This window comes from Ambystoma mexicanum, chromosome 9 (genome assembly GCF_040938575.1).
Source record: "Ambystoma mexicanum isolate Mex_15411 chromosome 9, UKY_AmexF1_1, whole genome shotgun sequence".
Classification (NCBI taxonomy): Eukaryota; Metazoa; Chordata; class Amphibia; order Caudata; family Ambystomatidae; genus Ambystoma; species Ambystoma mexicanum.
This window is the reverse complement of record NC_090931.1, coordinates 313,421,335-313,440,233: the sequence shown is the minus strand read 5'-3', so window position 1 is coordinate 313,440,233 and position 18,899 is coordinate 313,421,335. Positions and strand designations below refer to the sequence as shown.

The 18,899-nt window shown below is 48.5% G+C and overlaps 1 protein-coding gene across 3 annotated transcripts in view; it reads left to right on the top strand.

The window, feature by feature from the left end:
* Positions 1-18,899, top strand: part of ZZEF1 (zinc finger ZZ-type and EF-hand domain containing 1) — a 3,309,810-nt gene that overhangs the window by 263,557 nt on the left and 3,027,354 nt on the right. For all 3 annotated transcript variants that reach the window (XM_069614719.1, XM_069614718.1, XM_069614717.1), the window contains exon 6: positions 7,121-7,331. In XM_069614719.1, the coding sequence (XP_069470820.1) occupies positions 7,121-7,331 (211 nt within the window). The remainder of the gene's footprint in view (positions 1-7,120; positions 7,332-18,899) is intronic.

Here is an 18,899-nt window from a genome sequence, read left to right as displayed (position 1 = left end):
GAAGAGGACAGGCTTCTCAAAGGGGAAAAAGAAACTTCCCTCGTGGAGCACGAGGAAGAGGTGCAAAATCAGCCTCAGGAGCGGCATCTGTACCCTCAGCCACTCTTGCAGCCGCCTCCAAATCGCTCTGAGACCTTGTTGCACAAAACACTGGTGGGAGGCAGGATCGCTCAGCATCTGAAGGAATGGCGGGGCATTACCTCAGATGCTTGGGCACTGGAAACAGTAGCCCAAGGTTACTGTCTCCCCTTTCTAAAAAGGCCTCAGAATCATCCACCGGGAGCCAACTCCGCCAAAATTCCGGATCCGCTCCTGTTGCAGGAAATTTTAACCCTGCTAGAGAAAGGTGCCATAGAACTGGTACCTGTAGCGGAGAGGAATAGGGGTTGGTGCTCCCCATATTTTCTCATCCCAAAAAAGGACAGAGGACTGAGACCCATCTTGGACTTGAGAAACTTGAACAAGTTCCTCAGGAAGGACAAGTTCAAGATGGTGACTCTTTCTCAGATCCTTCAGGCTCTCCAACTCCAAGATTGGTTGGTATCATTGGACCTTCAGGATGCATACTTTCATGTGCCAATCCATCCAAAGCACAGAAAGTACCTGAGGTTTGCGATTGGCAATTCTCATTATCAGTTTCGAGTTCTGCCATTCGGGTTGACCTCCGCCCGAGGGTTTTCACCAAACTGTTGGCGGTTGTGGCAGCAAGTCTCAGGAGAGGAGGTATTCACATATATCCCTACCTGGGCGACTGGTTGATCAGAGCAAGTTCTCCAGAACAAGCTCAGGAACATCTTTCGATCACCTGCCACTTCCTCCACAAATTGGGCTTCTCCCTCAATTTCAAGAAGTCCCACATGATACCATCCCAGAAACTCCAGTTTATCGGAGCAGTCTTGGACACTTCATCGGGAAAAGCCTCGCCTCCCGAAGTGAGAGCTCTCCACATCCAGCAGATGGTAACGAAGTTTCAAAATGCCCAACATCTACCGGCCTTCGATTTTCTCAAGTTGCTCGGCCTCATGGCATCCTGCATTTTCCTAGTACCAGAGGTCAGGTTGAGAATGAGATCCCTTCAATGGGCACTCAAGTGCAGTTGCTCAGGATCTTCTATGGTGGGCTTGCAACGACAACATTCTCAAGGGAGAGTCTTTTTGGCAACCATGGCCAGAAATAACGGTAGTGACGGACGCCTCACTCACGGGGTGGGGAGCACACACCAACGATCTGACAATCAGCGGTCATTGGTCTCCATCGGAGTCCAAACTACACATCAACCTGTTGGAGCTGAGGGCAATCAGACTAGCTCTGAAGGCCTTTCTTCCCTCTGTACAGGGATAGAATGTCCTGATAATGACGGACAACACAGTGGCCATGTACTAACTCAACAAAAGAGGAGGAGTAGGGTCACTGCCACTGTGCAGAGAAGCAATGCAGCTCTGGTTCTGGGCAATACGAGAAGGAATCTCTGTCGGCAATTCACCTAGCCGGAGAGAAGAACACGGCGGCAGACGCTCTGAGCAGGCAGAGCACGGTCTCTCACGAGTGGGAGCTGGCTCAGGAAGTCCTTCTGGAGATCTTTGCCCTTTGGGGAACCCCTCAAGTGGATCTGTTTGCCACCGCGATCAACCGGAAGTGCGATCAGTACTGCTCAAGGGAATTTCCTCAAAGAGGAGCTCTAGGAGACGATTCGTAGTGGAGTGGAAGTTTCCACTGCTGTACGCGTTTCCCCCAGTCCCCGTGATTCCTCAAGTAATCAGGAGGTTGAGAAAGTTCAGGAAAACCATGATCCTAATTGCCCCAGATTGGGCCAGGAGGACGTGGTACCCAGACCTTCTAGACATGTCCATCTGCCCTCCAATACGTCTTCCGCAAAGAGAGGATCTTCTCTCGCAAGAGGAAGGTCGGGTTCTCCATCCAGAGGTCAAGACACTCAGCCTTCACGCATGGTTTCTGAGAGGTTGAGATACAAGGATTGGGATCTTCCGGATGACGTAATGGAAATCTTGCTTTCGGCCAGAAAACCAGCAACAAAGTCTTTGTACCGATGTCGCTGGAACAGGTTTAGTAACTGGTGCAAAGACAAGGATGTGGACCCTTTTCAGTGTGGCACCCCAATGGTGCTCTCTTTTCTACTACATCTAGCTAATCTGGGGCTCCAGATAGGAACAATCAAAGGATACCTTGCTGCGCTGTCCATTTTCAAGCGCTCCTCGGAAGAGGTTTCATATTCCAAAATACCGTTAATAATTCAATTCTTAAAGGGGCTTACTAATGTATATCCTCCAGTACCTTTTCAACTTGGGACTTAAATTTAGTATTAAAATTCTTGACTTGCATACCTTTTGAGCCTCTGCACTCATGTCCATTGAGGCTTTTGACTCTAAAAACTGTCCTCCTTGTGGCCCTATCATCAGCCCGCAGGGTTAGCGAACTTCAGGCTCTCTCATGCAAACCACCATATACTATTTTTTTTATAAAGATAAGGTAGTCCTTAAAGTTAAACCTTCGTTCTTGCCAAAAGTAGTCTCGGAAAAATAGTACTACCAACCTTTTATCCTCCTCCTCATCTGGGCAAAGAAGAGGAGAGATTACACAGATTAGATCCCAAGAGGGCTCTTAGTTTTTACATCTCAAGGATGGCTAAATTGAGACAAGATGACCAACTGTTTGTGGGTTATACTGGTTTGTGGGCTTATCTGTAACAAAACAGACCGTTTCCCGCTGGATCATATTAGCCATAGTTGAATGCTACAGATTAGTGGGAAAGGAACCACCAGATGGGCTTTGTGCCCATTCTAAAAGGGGAGTAGCTACTTCTGCGGCTCTAAAGAGGGGAGTCCCAGCAGCAGATATTTGTGCAGCTGCAACTTGGAAAACAATGCATACTTTTGTTAAACATTATTGTTTGGACACTGCCTCCTGTAACGAGGGTTTATTTGCAAAGGCAGTTCTGCATTCTGTCCACGAAAACTGAAATTAGTACTCCCGCATCCAAAAATTGATACTGCTATGGGAGCCTATCACAAGATGAGGAATACGTGGGAGGACACAATCCATTCGAAGAACAAGTTACTTACCAACTGTAACGTTCTTTCGACTGAATGTTCCTCCCACGTATTCCTCATCGACCCTCCCATCCTACCCCACAGTACAGTTTACGAAGAATGTATCGGTCATGGGACACGCCTGGGTGTTCCAATATATATATATATATATATATATATATATATATATATATATATATATATATATATATATATAAAACAGAACTGAAGTAACGGGCACAGCTCGAGCTATTTATACCATCTGTGACGTCGACAGAGTACGGAGTACGTCAAGGGACAATAGACGCCACGACCTCGAGCACAGCGCCCTCTGCCGAGAATGTTTTTTTCCGAAGCAGCGAAGCTGGAGATAACAAATTATCACAAGATGAGGAATATGTGGGAGGAACATCCAGTCGAAAGAACGTTACAGTTGTTAAGTAACTTGTTCTTCTGGAAGAACCCAAACATTCAGAGTCTCAGTCAGCTCTGGCGATAAAAAAAACGTGTAGCATTTGTTAAGATGGATTTATGAACTCGGACCTGGAGGGGCAGAGGTTCAAAAGGCCAGCCTAGTTTCTTGGAACAGGGTAACTCTGGACAAGCCAGACCAATCAGGGTAGCGATGGCGGCGGTCAAGACTAAGTCTCAAGAAGTGTGAGGGTGACTGAAAGACCTCAATGAGCACACAAAGCTAGGAAACTTACAAATTACTCCAGACAGGTGTTCTATTAAAAATATAGACCCATTTATTACAAGGCCTTTGTAACATCGACGAAAGCAAAGAATCACAATAATACTAAAGTAAAGCAACACATCACAATCATTATAATACATATACAAGACCGAGGGGTCTAAGGAGTTAGGAGCACATAATATGTAGACCACCTAGATGGGGAGGAAAACAGGCAGTGCAAGTAATCATTAGTCCCAGTTCGACATCAGAAATACACCTAACTAGGAGGAAGTCCGAGCCCTAGGAAGAGAGGAGCCTTATGGTCAAAAGTACCTGCACGCGCTTGTGACAATGGACAAAATAGGGTCTCTTCAAGGATCTCGGGCAGTTCAGGAAGGTGAATGAAGCGATGAAGAAGAAGTCCCCACTACTCATGCAAGGCCTCCACTTGTGGGCAGAAGCAGGGTGAGAATGCGGGATAGAGTCGCTATTTCGCAACAGCGCTAGAAAAGAAACGGGCTCCTGCGTGAGGGGCCACCGGTTGGGGTATGGACTACTCACCGGTCCCTGATGCAGGCAGACCCAGACTTCTCCAGTTCAGTTCATGTTGCTGGCAGGTTCAGATGCGATAATCAGGACGTCTCACACTGTGTAGATTCCGTATAGCAGGATGCAGGGTCGAGGGTGTCTCAAATGCAGCGAAAATTGCACAGGTTGTTACCACAGCAGGGCAACACGGCCTCCGTGTTTACTCTGGTCCGGGCACACTCGTCTCACTTCAGACCTGGGAAGGCCAAGTGTACGAAATTCGGTGTGAGGGTGCCATGGACGCAGAGCAAGCAGTAGACCAAGTTTCGAGGGTTTCTCCAAAACGGCGGCGGTGACAGAGCAAAACGTCCTGCGTAAACTGGTCAGCCCACTGAATGGCTCAGGGACACTTCCGAAGAGGCTTACTTGCAGGGTTTAATGAAGGTGCCGGGAATAGTTGATCCCACTATTCCAATGGGTCGAAGCGCCTTCACAGACCTTCTAGGACGATCAGATGCAGAGGGGTCTCGTAGGACGACATCAGCTGGGGGTGCCAAACCTTCAGCGGGTCACCAGCAGTTCCTCGACTCAGGTTCTTGTTGCAGGATACTTGGTTCCTTATCCCTTGTTCGGTGTGAACCCAGGAGATAGTGGTGTTTTCAGCCTCCTCTTATCCAAAGTCCCCTTCGCGCCAAAACGGAGAGGACCCAATGGGAGAACTGCTCACAAACACTCACACCATACGTGGACCTATCACGGACCACGGTGGTGCCATTCATTCAGACCATTCCAGACTCTCTGGCACCGAGGATGTGTATTGGGAACAGACATCCCAGCCCACATCCTGGAGGCGCACACACAAGGCATGCAGAAGCCCGCGAAAGCTTTGGGTTTCGTGGGAAAATGCATGACCAAATACGGACTGACCTGGGTCGGCTCGACCTGGGGAAGGTGAAGGGGCAAGACGGTCAGCGGACAGGACAGAGAACCTTGTGGCATGGTCATTTTGGGAGCCAGACCACCTATTTGTGCCAAACGCGGTAAGCGCGGATAACATGGCAAAAAAAGGTTCAAAACACAAGAGAAACGATAGCTGCCACCAGTCCTGTCCGTGACACACTTGCACAGTTCATAAATCCAGCGAGAGTTTCTAGGGCCTTTCGAATGACTAGAGACCCAAGAGTGCGGTAAAGTAAGTTACAGTGCACTCTTGTTTCATGTTGCACAAAAGCTGCAACATGAGGAAAGGACTAAGGGAAACAGTCTCCCAGTACTGACTGTCTTAAGGGCATGTCAGTTTCCCCATAAGAATTGAGCGAAAGCACAGAGGAGTGCGGTGGAAGGCTGTGCTTCTCTGGCAAAGTCTAGATCAGGGTGTAAAACGGCAGCAAAAAGTTTGGGGGTTGCCACATGGAGGGAAAATTACATACAATTATGAAATCTTTCCTAACAGCATTCATGACGTGATTGCATGAAGATTTTGGGCAACACCAAATCATGGAAAATTGTCAGGTTGAATTTAGGAAATCAACCACTCGGCTCTGACCATTTAGAAAAATGTTGATAATTTGAAATTGATGCTTTTTTGAACTGTTATTTATTTTAATGTCTTTTACATGTATTTTGAATTAAGAGTGTTATGGCTGTTATATCTGCAATAAACATTTTGAGACTGACTGTACATTATGAGCGTCTGTAACAGTGCTTTACTTCCCATTGTCCAACTACCCTCACTACGTGTCCTAATCACCCCCACAAACCCCAAGCCCATTTGTCGGATTAACCGTCCCCTACCTGATGTCTGATTAAACACCCCAGCCCATGTGTCTGATTAACCACCACCCTATGGGTCTGATTAACCACACAACCCCCAGTCTGTGTCTGATAAACCCTGACCCTGCGTGCCTGATTAACCCTGACCCCATACATTGGATTAACCATTACCCCATGTGTCTGATTGCCAAGCGCCCCATGTGTTAGTTTGCCTAGAGCACCCCGTGCCTCGTTGCCCAGCGCCCCATGCCCCACATGTAAGGTTGCCCATCGCACCGTGTGCCGGGTTGCTCATTGTACCACGCCCCTGAGTGCCATTTTACCAGCTTGACTAGTGGCCTCTTTCCCCCACCGTTGTCTTTATCACCATGTCTTTGGATGGTTTATTGCTCCCCCCCTCCAGTTCGAAAGCCTCTTCTCTACAGCTAGGCCAATTGCTTTTCTTCCTCAGACCTTTTAATGTGGTCTGTTGATTTCCCACACACCCATCCTAAACCTGGTTCGACATTGTTTAGCTACCTGCACACTGCATATATTACCTGTATATGGTATACATGCATTTCGCCGACCTATTTTTGGTCGTGGTACTTTTCATCGCCAGACTTTACATCGCCAGAAACCCTGTTTTTGTATTTTTTTATTTTGGGGGGTGTTTTGTTGGGGTTGGGGTATTATTATAATAGTAAGGGTGGGTCTGGGGGAGGGAACCCCCCCCAGAATAAAAAAAACAAACAAAAACAGGGTTTCTGGCGATGTAAAATCCGGCGATGAAAAGTATCACGACCAAAAATAGGTCGGCGAAATCACGTAAAACCGTGTATATGATTCAGTGTCTGTCTGTTATTTTGCATTGAAATCCGTGCTTTACTATTTACTGGCTTCCTACGTTTTTCCAGCCTCTAGGCATTAACGTTCAGTTATTTGCGTAAAGGTTTTCAAACCAAAGCGCTACTTATGCCTGTATTATGTACCCGTGGAGGGCTTCAAAAGCATGAAGAATAATTTCTTCAGGTACTTTACTGTAGTTATTTCAATAAATATATTTTATACAATGTTTTTTTGCCGAAGTTCTAAATCAGTACCGTTTTTTCTATAGATGTACAGATAAACATTAAGCGCTGCCAGAGTGATGGTTGTGATACTCGGATTCATGGTCTAAAGGTAATCGGCTACCAAAAAATCAAGAAGTCTGGCGTTTCTGTATCTGATGCTTCAGCAATCTGGTACTTGTCTCTGTTGACCTCACTAGTGACTGCTTCCTTGGAGACAAATCCAGCAATTGCTCAGGCTGTTTTAGAAAATACACAGTGAGTATATGGATTTGTAGCTTGGAAAGATCTTGCACAGTTGCTTAAAACAGTATTTTCTTTTTTTTACAGTTTTGTCAATTGAGGCTTTGTTTTTAAAATGTTTATTTTATTGCTATTAGTTATTGCAAAGAACTACTGCTTTTATGCATTGCACCACTTGTTAATCTTTTTGTTTCTCAATTTTTTGCTAACTAAACAAAGTGATTTTTGTCTTTAAAAAAAGTAATTGTCTACATCAAATAGTATGTTATAGTCATATGTTTTTGCAGATTATGTTTTTGAAAGAATTTCTTGGATGTTTGTTGCAACGTTTTAGGGGTAAGCCTGACTCTTTAGAACCATTTTGGAAATCACCCTGGCCTTTCGGTCATATACGGTCTAGCATTAAAAGAATACCTCAACATGGTGTCGGCATGGTTTCCGTTTTGATGGTCGCTTTGAGGTCAATTTAATTATTCTTGAAAGGATTTCATTTGGGGTCCATGACATAAGACATTTAGTTCTGCAAGATCATTGACGCCACACTGCTAATAGCCACGCACCCTGAAAAAATACTTAACGAAGATTCAAAGACCTACACTAATGCATTATCCATTCAGGTAGATCACTAGAGGTGTTTTTTTTTTTTGTTTCATCTGGAAACTCTCGTTCTGTTGTGGTCACATCTTGCTAACAGTGATCAGCCCAACATTTTTTAGCGTGCACAGTTAATGGCAGAGCTTTGTTTTCAGATCAGCTTTGGCAAGACGTAGACAGCCACTGCCTTTGCATGTTCCTGTTTAGCTAGGTGCTGTCTTCTCGTCTGGACTCGTCCTACTCTCAACTGCCATTGTTCGGCAAAGTAGGTATTAAGACTCTCTGAATAAATTGGAAAATTGGAAGCTGAGTTCAACGTTCTGTATTCATTGGGAAGCGCTTCTCCATTCACACTTGTGGCTTATTAATGGGTGGCCGTCAAAAATCAGCATTTTCTGGCTTCATTTGACCTCTCATTCACGCAACTAGCGATATCTGATTTTGGTAACTGCAACCCTTGCTTATAGATGCTGCCATGACTATGTGGCCACATCAGTGACTCACACTCCTGCAGGGATGAAAAGTAGCTGTTGGATTCTGTAACACATTTTGTACAGGGATTGTCATTATAGACACCCCTACAGTACCTTAGACTGTGCACCACAGGAGTTAGATATACACTGTAGACTGCCCCAACTAGTGGATCTCTATACTGAAAACTACCTGAGGTTACTCGCATGGCAGTTTGGTAACTTGGAAGCACCCTAACCCTGAGAGGTTTAGGGTCTCTCGAGGGCACATAAGGCTGTTGACCCCGATGAGGCCTTTGATCAGATCCATTGTCGAAGAACTCAGGTAACCAGTAAGAGGAAAAAGTACAGGGGCTACTTGCTAGAGGTACAGTTTAGGACTTTCAACCTCATAACATGTCAGCCATAGCAATCTTCTAAATTAAGTGTCCAGGTTCATTCTTTGTATTTTGAATCGTTGATTGAAGAATGAAAAACAGTTCTTAAGTTCAGATGTTCATTAATACTAAAAAATTCAGAATATATCAAGTCTGTTTGTGGGACCTTTGAATACTATACGCCATGTTCTTTTTATGCATGTACACTTTTAAAGCGCATGTGGGTTTATATTGTTCAATCCCACAAGTCTCCAATATTGTATTAGTGCGATCTTTGAACATTTCTTTATCACATTTCAAACAGGAAATAAGGAAAACGGTGACACAGGTTAACATGTTGAAGGCACCATTTTATAACTAAATTTTAAGTGAGCCAGGAATATCTAGCATCCCATACAGGGTATTATTTATTTTTCCCCAAACCTTTTCTCCTTATTGCTTTGTTTATGACTTTAACTCTTAGCGTTCATCAATCCAAAAGCCATCTATGCTGAAGCTAAAAAAACAAATGTATATCTGTCCCAGGGGATTTAGGCAGGGGCACATAACTTTCTGACCAACAGTTCCCCTTGCCCCGATTAGAAAATATGTATAGCTCCTCAGGACAATAAAAAGCCCTCGCTTGTATGACTCAACAGGCTCTTTAAGAAACCCATGAGGATAACTTGCATTAAAAGGTAGCTAACCTTTCCTTCTTCTTGGGATTATCCTTTTGGTTATTCAACCACCAGGGGAATTGAATTGAATTGATATTTTATTTATTTCGCGCTCGTACACAAGTGTTTCAGAGCGCGGCAAGGGAGGGGAACAGGGGAGAACAAAACAACGATCTTACTAGGCCCAGTGACATTGAGAAAGCGCAAGTGCATGGGAGAGGGAGAGTGGAAATGGGCATGGAAGGGGGGAGAAGTGGAAAGTGCAGAGCAAAGGATAAACCGATGCATAATAATAATGGCAACAAACCGTGGTAGTGCAGCCAGCAAGTGGCAAGTGCTGGGTTTAAGGTAGCAGACAGGGTAGGTCTGATGAGTGCAGTAAGAAAAAGGGGGGGCTGTATGGGTACAGACACAGACCCCAGTGCAAGGGGTGGCCCGGAGGCAGTGCAGGAGGGTGGCAGGGTGAGCAGATGAGAGGGGGACGAAGGCAGAAGCAAAGAGGAAGCTCTTGAGGTGCTTCCGGAACCAGAGATAGTTCTCCAAGTTTTAGAGTGGCAGGACATAACGCAGGTTTCCCCCGATCTGACCCCCCAGAAATATTTGTTTGGGGATATAGGCAAGCATTCAGAAAAAATCTAAAGATTATTTAACATTTCATGTGCGGTGGCCAAAAAATGTATTTTATTGAAATGGAAAAGTGCCCTTCCACCTAGCTTAAACCAATTCCTACAAGAATTGACACATGTGAATGAATCGGAGGAGCAGTATGTTTTGGCCCAACCTTCGATGTGCAAACCCAAAGACATTTGGGGCCCGTTTAGGGTCTACCTATGCGATATGATTACCGATGATTTGTCACCATAATATTGTTTTGTAAACCTGCATTGACCAGGTTTATCCCTGTTGTATCTTTGAAATGAACTGTGCAATGGTGCTGTTGACCTTTTTGTTGCCGCTAATAAAAAAGAATTAAAAAAAAAAAAGAAGGCCCTATCCTTGAGTGCAATGCCTGGCTTCGACAATCCGGTTTTAAAATAGAGACTCAGGCAGCCTTGCTCAATATGCCAATAGAACATAACATGTTATTTGGCAAAGCAGTGGAGGATGCTTTAAAGTCAGCCGAGAACGCGTATGTAACCCTCAAATCCATTGGTGAACTCACTAATAAACAGACTGGACAAAGGGGTGGAAACAATTTTCGCTGCTTTCGCGGCCAATGTTAGAGGTTCCAGTTACAGCCAAAACCAGAATACATCTTGGAATTACAACCAAGGACAAGCATTCCAAGGTTATCCTCGAGGCCAGCGCAGAGGTTGCGTCTGGGGCAGACCCTCCACTGGCAGAGGTGGAGAAACGCCTCCCAAACAATGACGCCCCAGTACAGGTCCCCTCCCATGCCCCCCCAGTCGGGGGACGGATTTCAAACTTCACCCACGCATGGGAGGGCATAACCGCAGACAAGTGGGTGTTATTGACAGTAGCGGGAGGTTATTGCATGGAGCTCCTAGAATCACCATCAAACCTCCCCCGCGCCAAAGGAAAACGTCAAGAGAGGAACAACTCGTCTTGATAGAGGAAGTCAACGTGCTACTCCTCAAAGACGCTATCGAGATTGTGCCGTTCAACGAGGTAAACAAGGGTATCTATTCAACATATTTCCTTGTACCAAAGAAAGATCTGACAATGCGCCCAGTATTAGATTTACGCCCTGTGAACAAATATGGAAAGCCACAAAAGTTCTGCATGACTACGCTACAAGAAGTAATCCCTCTACTAAAGCGGGGGGATTACATGGTAACATTGGAAATTAAAGATGCTTATTTTCATATTTCAATGCTCCCAGCACACAGAAGCAGACTCTTGTGGTTCAAAGTAGCGAACCAGCACTACCAATTCAAGGTGTTACCCTTTGGAATAGTCTCGGCTCCAAGGGTATTAACCAAAGACTGGCGGTGGTGGCAGCACACCTGCGCAGGGAGGCAATCCCAGTGTACCCCTACCTGGATGACTGGCTGATCAAAGGAGAAACGTCCCATCTTTGCAAACTAAACCCTCAAGGACCATGAATCTTCTCCATCAATTGGGCTTCTCGATAAACGAGAAAAAGTCAAGTCTTGTGCTAAGTATATCGAAACAGTTCCTAGGAGCTGTATAGGATACCCAAACATGCTTAGCCTTTCCGTCCATGGAAAGAGTGCTAAACATGCTTCGGCAAATACACCAGTTTCAAGCCGGTCTCCAGATAAGCGTACGCAAAGCAATGCGATTACTAGGCATGATGGCATCGTGTATTTATCTAGTCCCACACGCACGTCTGCGCATGCGACCAATGCAGGAGTGGTTGGCGAAACAATGGTCTCAGGCAAGTGGCCAGTTGGACGATCTAGTGGTCGTTTCACCAACACTGGTACAAAACCTATGCTGGTGGTCGAAAGAAAATCTGCTAAAGGGAAAACCCTTCCACGATCCGGAGGTGCAAGCCTTTCTCACAACAGACGCGTCACTTTCCGGGTGGGGGCTCATTAACTTCACCACACGGTCTGTGGACACAAATCACTGCACAGAACCACATCAACCTACTCAAACTATTAGCAGTACTCAAAGTACTTCAGGTGTTCGAGATGCAACTGACAAATCAGTCGGTTCTAATTCTAACAGAGAGCATGACTGGCATGTTCTATATCAACGAACAGGGGGGCACACACTCTCCAAATCTATCCAAGTTGGCACAAAGAATATGAAGGTGGGCACTCAAACTGGGGATATCCCTATCCTCCCAACACGTTCCAGGGGTACGCAACACTCTAGCAGACTCTCTGAGCAGAGATCCCCTACCAGAGGAACACGAGTGGCAGCACTCAAGCGTGGTAGACCACATCTTCTCTCAATGGGATTATCCCATACTAGACTTGTTCGCTACAAAAGAAAACAAGCAATGTCCAGAATTCGTGTCCAGGTTCCCCAGCCAGACTCGAAGGGGAACGCCCTGTGGATGAACTGGTCAGGGAAATTTGCTTATAAACCCCCACCGCCCCCCGACACCATTAATGAGCAGGATTGTGAACAAAATACACAGAGAACAGATAACGCTCGTCTTAATTGCTACTATGTGGGCGAGACAACCATGGTATCTGCATCTGAGCAAACTGGCGATGTGCCATTCCCATCAAGCTCTCGTACCTTACCAACCTGTTAACCCAACACGGAGGAACAACGTTACACCCTCTGCCACACTCTATGAACTTGGCAGCATGGCTCCTGAAGTCCTAGAGTTCGGACACCTCAATCTACCACAGCGGTGTATGGACATCTTCAAGGAGGCAAGAAAACCTAACACTAGACACTGTTATTTCGACAAGTGGAAGAGATTCGTAATTTGGTGCCATTCCAAACAAATAAACCCCATAGAATGTACTCCTTATCACATTCTCAACTATATGCTCCACTTGTTAGACTCAGAGTTAGTATTCAACTCTATAAAGGTCCACCTGGCGGCTTTATCAGCTTGTACCACCTCTCAAAGCAAGGTATCGTGGTGGAAGATCCCAGTCATTAAAGCATTCAAGGAGGGAGTCAAAAGACTCCACCCTCCTATTTAAAAAAACACTCCACCAGGTTGGGATCTCAATGTAGTGTTAGCAAAGCTCATAGGGCCCCCATTCGAGCCTATGCATGTCGAGCTTTAAACACCCGACATACAAGACTGCCTTCTTAGTGGCTATTACTTCCTTAAGAAGAGTTGGTGAATTGCAAGCATTGTCAGTGAGGGACCCTTTCTTTATCATGCATAAAGATAAATTGGTTTTACGTACTCATCCTATGTTCTCCCCTAAATTCATTTCTAAATTCCATGTGAACCAATCCATTGAGCTTCCAGCTCTCTTTCAGAAACAAACCAGCTCAGCTGAGGTAAAACTCCACATTCTAGGTGTGAGGAGGGCGGTCCTTTACTATGTAAACAAGACCCGACCAAAACAGATCAACTGTTTGTCTCCTTACCACCGGGCAGAGAAGGAGACCGCATTTCGAAGAATGCCATCTCCAGATGGATAGTAAGATGTATTCAATTATGCTATTCATTATCTAACAAAACACTGACTTTTACACCAGGAGCTCACTCCACAAGGAGCACTGGAGCTACTCTGGCCTTTATCGCAAATGTCTTCCTAGACAGCATTTACAAAGCAGCTACATGGAGCTCAGTATATACTTTCACTCAGCATTACTGCATTGACACACATTCCAAAGCAGATACACAGGTGGGACAAGCCGTTCTAAAACATCAATTTTCCGCCGCTCCTTCTCACGACCCACCACCTTCTCATAACACTGCTCACTAATCTATGCATAGCATGTGATCTAAGCAGATTCCACAAGCCTCAGTAGGCGTACATTACTCACCGTAAGCGTATTTCGAGGGGATTGGGTCCTCCGACGTATTCCATATCTATGACATGTAATCACCACAGCTGTGCTGCTTCGGAAACTTTTTCGGCGTCTGCGTCCTGCGTCGATGACGTCGATGCGCCGTCGTCGAGGACCTCCTCCGACGTCCGACGTCATCCGATGTGATAAGTAGGACGCACGACGCCCATAGCCTCAGTTCCGTTTTTTCCGCGAACGTGTTGCTTCGTGTTTCTCGGTTATAAGCCTCGACTCTTTGGAGTTCTGTTCTTTCTGGTTCTTCGAACCTGTTCGTTTGTGAATTTCCTTCGGCGATGTCTTCCACTTCGTCTTCAACCCCGCGTCCGGGCTTTAAGAAGTGCGGGGAGTGTGGGTCCAAGATGTCGGTGACTGACTCGCACGACGCCTGCCTCTGGTGCCTCGGGGAGGCCCACGACATGGATGACTGTGTCGACTGCCAGTCGCTCACGTCCAAAGCCTTACGCGAACGTAAGAAGAAGTTGTCGGTAGGTCGGGTGTCCAAGCCCCGGAAGTCGAAGTCGGCGGGGCTTTCGACGGATGATTCGAGGGGTGACTCTCCGCGTCATCGTCGGAAGTCTCGTCGGTCTTCTTCTAGGAGTGGGTCTCGCCACTCCTCGGCCTCTTCGAGGCATTCTCGGAAGCGCCGTCATCGGTCGCCTTCCAGGTCATCTTCCGAAGATTCTGCACGGCACGTCGGTTACCCCACCAGCCGTGCGACGCCGGAAGAATGGGCTTCCTTCGGGAAGAAAATGTTGGCGATTCTTGAGTCGCAGGGTACTCAGCCGTCCGCGCCCCCGAGTGGGGTCGGCCGTGTGAGGCCGAGAGACGCCGCTCGCAAGAGTGGTCGGCACGAGTCACAGGAGCGGTCCCGTTCGGACAAGGAGGCTCGTTCTCGCCGTACCCGTTCCAGGTCCCGGTCCTCGACGCGTTCGAGACCGTGTGCTCCTGTGAAGTCTTCGAGGAAGACATCGACGTCGAGGGCGTCGACAGGCTTTCTCGAGGCTCTGGCTTCGAGGGCCTCGTCGAAGCCGTCTACGATCAGGTCATCGAGGGACACGCTCGGGGCTCCGGCTTCGAGGGCTGTGTCGACGCCGCCGATACTGGAGGCGCTGCATCTGACGTCGACGCCGATTTCCTCGACGTCGACGCCGATCCTCTTGGCGCCGTTGCCGGTTTTCTCGGCGCCGATTCGCTCGACGCCATCGACGCCTTTCGTGTCGGAGGTGCCCCGTGTCACGGGTGTACCCCCTAGGAAGGCTCTGGTTAAGAGCAAGCACTCTCAGGTGCCTTTTCGCCACCTGGAATATATTTCGGAGGCGGATGAGGATTCTGATGGCCTGGTTCCTAGTCAGGTGCCAGATGAAATTGTCTCGGGCCATAGTCAGTTTGACGATTTGAGGCAGTCACTGCATGATGCCAGTGGACTGGACACCTCTCCGGAGGTGGAATTTTGTAGGCCTGAGCCTGGCTCCCATGCCGATTCCTCGTACCGGCGCCTTATGGCTAGGGTGTCTGAGTATCTGGGATGGTCTGCTCCCCCAGGGGAGTTTGTGCAGGATGATCTGACGGACATCCTTGATGTTGGTCCCCCAACTGACCCGGTACTGCCGTTCCATATGGCTTTACAGAGAAGGGTGGCGGCGGCTTGGACTGCTCCGGAGAGTCTCCCGGCGGTGGGCAGATCCTTGTCGCGTAAATACCGTCCAGCCAGTAGCGACCCCTGCTACTTGACCAGGCACCCCACTCCGGAAAGTTTGGTGGTGCAGGCGGCCACGGCCCCGGCAAAGCAGGCGTCGTACCCTACCATCCCTCCTGATAGGGACGACAAACGTTTTGATGGCTGGGCGAAGAAAGTGTTTTCTTCTGGTGGTATGGCGCTTCAGGCGGCCAACTCCATTTGTGCCTTGTCACGTTTCATGCACACTCTGTGGAACTGTGTTGCGTTAGCGGCTGAACATATTCCCGAAGGGGTTGAACGGGATGGTTTCCTTGCTATGGTCCAGGATGTTAAGGATGCCATGTGTGAGTCCGTTCAGTCGGGTCTGGACTTGGCTGAATGCGTCAGTAGGTCCATGGCGGCGAGCACCGTGATACGCAGGTTTGCGTGGTTGCGGAAGTCGGGGTTTGCTCCTGATGTGCAGTCCCGGCTCCTCAACATGCCCTTTGATGGTGAACACCTTTTTGGCAGCAAGGCTGACTAGAGCCTTGAGAGGTTGCAGACCTCAAAAGCTGCAGCGAAGTCGTTGGGTGCTGCAGTTCGCCAACCTCCGCCTTTTTGTCCTAGGGGACAGCAGTGGAGGGGTGGTTCCTTTCGCTATTACTCATCCTTCAGTAAAGCGAGAGGAGCTGGCAGTCAAAGAGGCCAACGCAGGGGTACCAGAGGTGGACGACAGGGTACCCGTGGTGCCAAGGCCGCTCGGGCAGTTGCCTCTTTGCCCTCAGGTAACGCCGCAGCCGCTCCCATTCAGTCGTGAGGCCATGTCCCATGGTTCGCCGGTTGGGGGAAGGCTGGCGCAGCATCTTGTAGAGTGGCAAGCCATTACTTCAGATGTGTGGGTTCTGGAGATCATAACCCACGGCTACTGTCTTCCTTTTCGGCACAGGCCTCGTGACAATCCACCGGGGAACCTCTCTTTGCAGAGTCCGGATCCGCTCCTTGCGCAGGAAATTCAAGCCCTGCTGGAGAAAGGCGCCATAGAACTGGTGCCTGTAGCGGAGAGGAACAAGGGATGGTATTCCCCTTATTTTTTGGTTTCAAAGAAAGACGGGGGATTGAGACCCATCATGGACTTGCGCGATTTGAACAAATTCCTCAGGAAGGACAAGTTCAAGATGGTTACTCTCTCTCAAGTCCTCCAGGCCCTTCAGCTTCAGGACTGGTTGGTGTCACTCGGCCTCAAGGATGCTTACTTCCATGTGCCGATCCATCCCAAGCACAAGAAGTACCTGAGGTCCCGGTTGGCGACTCGCACTTTCAGTTTCGGGTCCTGCCGTTCGGATTGACCTCCGCCCCGAGGGTTTTCACCAAGCTCATGGTGGTGGTGGCAGCGCATCTCAGGCAAGGGGGGATTCACGTCTACCCCTACCTGGACGATTGGTTGATCAGGGGGAGCTCTCCCGAGCAAGTCCTGGATCATCTCTCGATCGCCTGTCGCTCCCTTCACAGGCTGGGCTTCTCCCTCAATTTAAAGAAGTCCCATTTGACGCCAACGCAGCGGCTCCAGTACATCGGAGCAGTGCTCGACACTTCCCTGGGGCAGTGTTTTCCTCCCCAGGTGAGGGCTCTTCACATTCAGCAGATGGTGCACAAGTTTCAGCATGCCCAGACGCTCCCAGCGTTCGAGTTCTTGAGGTTGCTCGGCCTCATGGCATCCTGCATTCTTCTGGTGCCAGAGGCTCGCCTGCGGATGAGATCTTTGCAGTGGGCACTCAAGACGCAATGGTCGCAGTCCTCCGGCAGGATGTCGGACTCGATTCAGGTGCCGTCCTCGGTCGCCCGGGACCTTCTGTGGTGGGCCGTCGAAGGCAACTTGATGAAGGGGGCTCCATTTTGGCTTCCCTGGCCGGAGGTGACGATCGTGACGGATGCATCCCTCACGGGATGGGGAGCTCATGCCAACGGGCTGACAGTCAGCGGTCGTTGGTCTCCGTCGGAGTCCAGACGCCATATCAATCTGTTGGAGCTGAGGGCCGTCAGGCTAGCCCTGAAGGCTTTTCTGCCGTCTGTGCGAGGGAAGAATGTCCTGATCCTGACGGACAACACAGTGGCCATGCACTACCTCAACAAAAAGGGGGGGGCAGGGTCACTTCCTCTGTGCAGAGAGGCGATGCAGCTCGAGTTCTGGGCCATCCAGCAGGAAGTTTCGATCTCGGCAGTTCATCTGGCCGGTGCCGAAAACGTGACGGCGGACGCTCTGAGCAGGCAGAGCGCGATCTCTCACGAGTGGGAGTTGGCTCAGGAGATTCTCCTGGAGATCTTCGCCCTTTGGGGGACCCCTCAAGTGGATCTCTTCGCCTCCATTGTCAACCGGAAGTGCGAAAGGTTTTGCTCGCGGGAATTTCCTCCAGAAGGAGCCTTAGCAGACGCGTTCGTGGTGGAGTGGTCATTCCCGCTGCTGTACGCGTTTCCTCCAGTCCCCGTCATCCCGCAAGTGCTGCGGAGGTTACGGAAGTTCGGTTCCCGGATGATCCTCATTGCCCCGGCGTGGGCTCGGAGGACGTGGTACCCGGACCTTCTCGACTTATCCATCTGCCCTCCACGTCGTCTTCCCTACCGAGACGATCTGCTCTCACGGGAGGGGGGTCAGGTTCTCCATCCAGAGGTCAGATCCCTCAACCTTCACGCTTGGTTTCTGAAAGGTTGAGGTATAAGGATTGGGACCTCCCTGAGGACGTGATGGAGGTGTTGCTTTCGGCCCGAAGGCCGGCAACAAAGTCTCTGTACCGTTGCCGTTGGCGTAAGTTCTGCGACTGGTGCAGAGTTCAGAATGTGGATCCTTTTGCATGTGACATCCCCATGGTTCTGTCCTTTTTACTTTCTTTGGCCCACAGGGGCTTGCAAGTGGGTACCGTTAAGGGTTACCTGGCGGCGCTGTCCATCTTTAAGCGCTCGTCTGAAGAGTGTTCTTACTTTAATATCCCTTTGATTTCACAGTTCCTGAAAGGGCTCACTAATGTGTTCCCTCCGTCACCTTTCCTGGTGCCCGGTTGGGATTTAAACCTGGTTCTTAAGTTTCTTATGGGTGCTCCGTTTGAGCCTTTACATTCTTGCCCTTTGAGGCTGTTGACTCTGAAAACTGTGTTTTTAGTTGCGGTTACTTCCGCTCGCAGAGTGAGTGAGTTACAGGCACTTTCAGTTAAGCCTCCCTTCACTGTATTTCACAAGGACAGGGTTGTCCTTAGAGTTCGTCCTTCTTTTCTTCCGAAGGTAGTGACGGAATTTAATTTGGCCCAGAAGGTTGTTCTTCCGGCATTCTATCCTCCTCCGCATCCTGGTAAGGAAGAGGAGAGGCTCCATAGGCTTGATCCTAGGAGAGCTTTAAGCTTTTATGTTTCATGCAT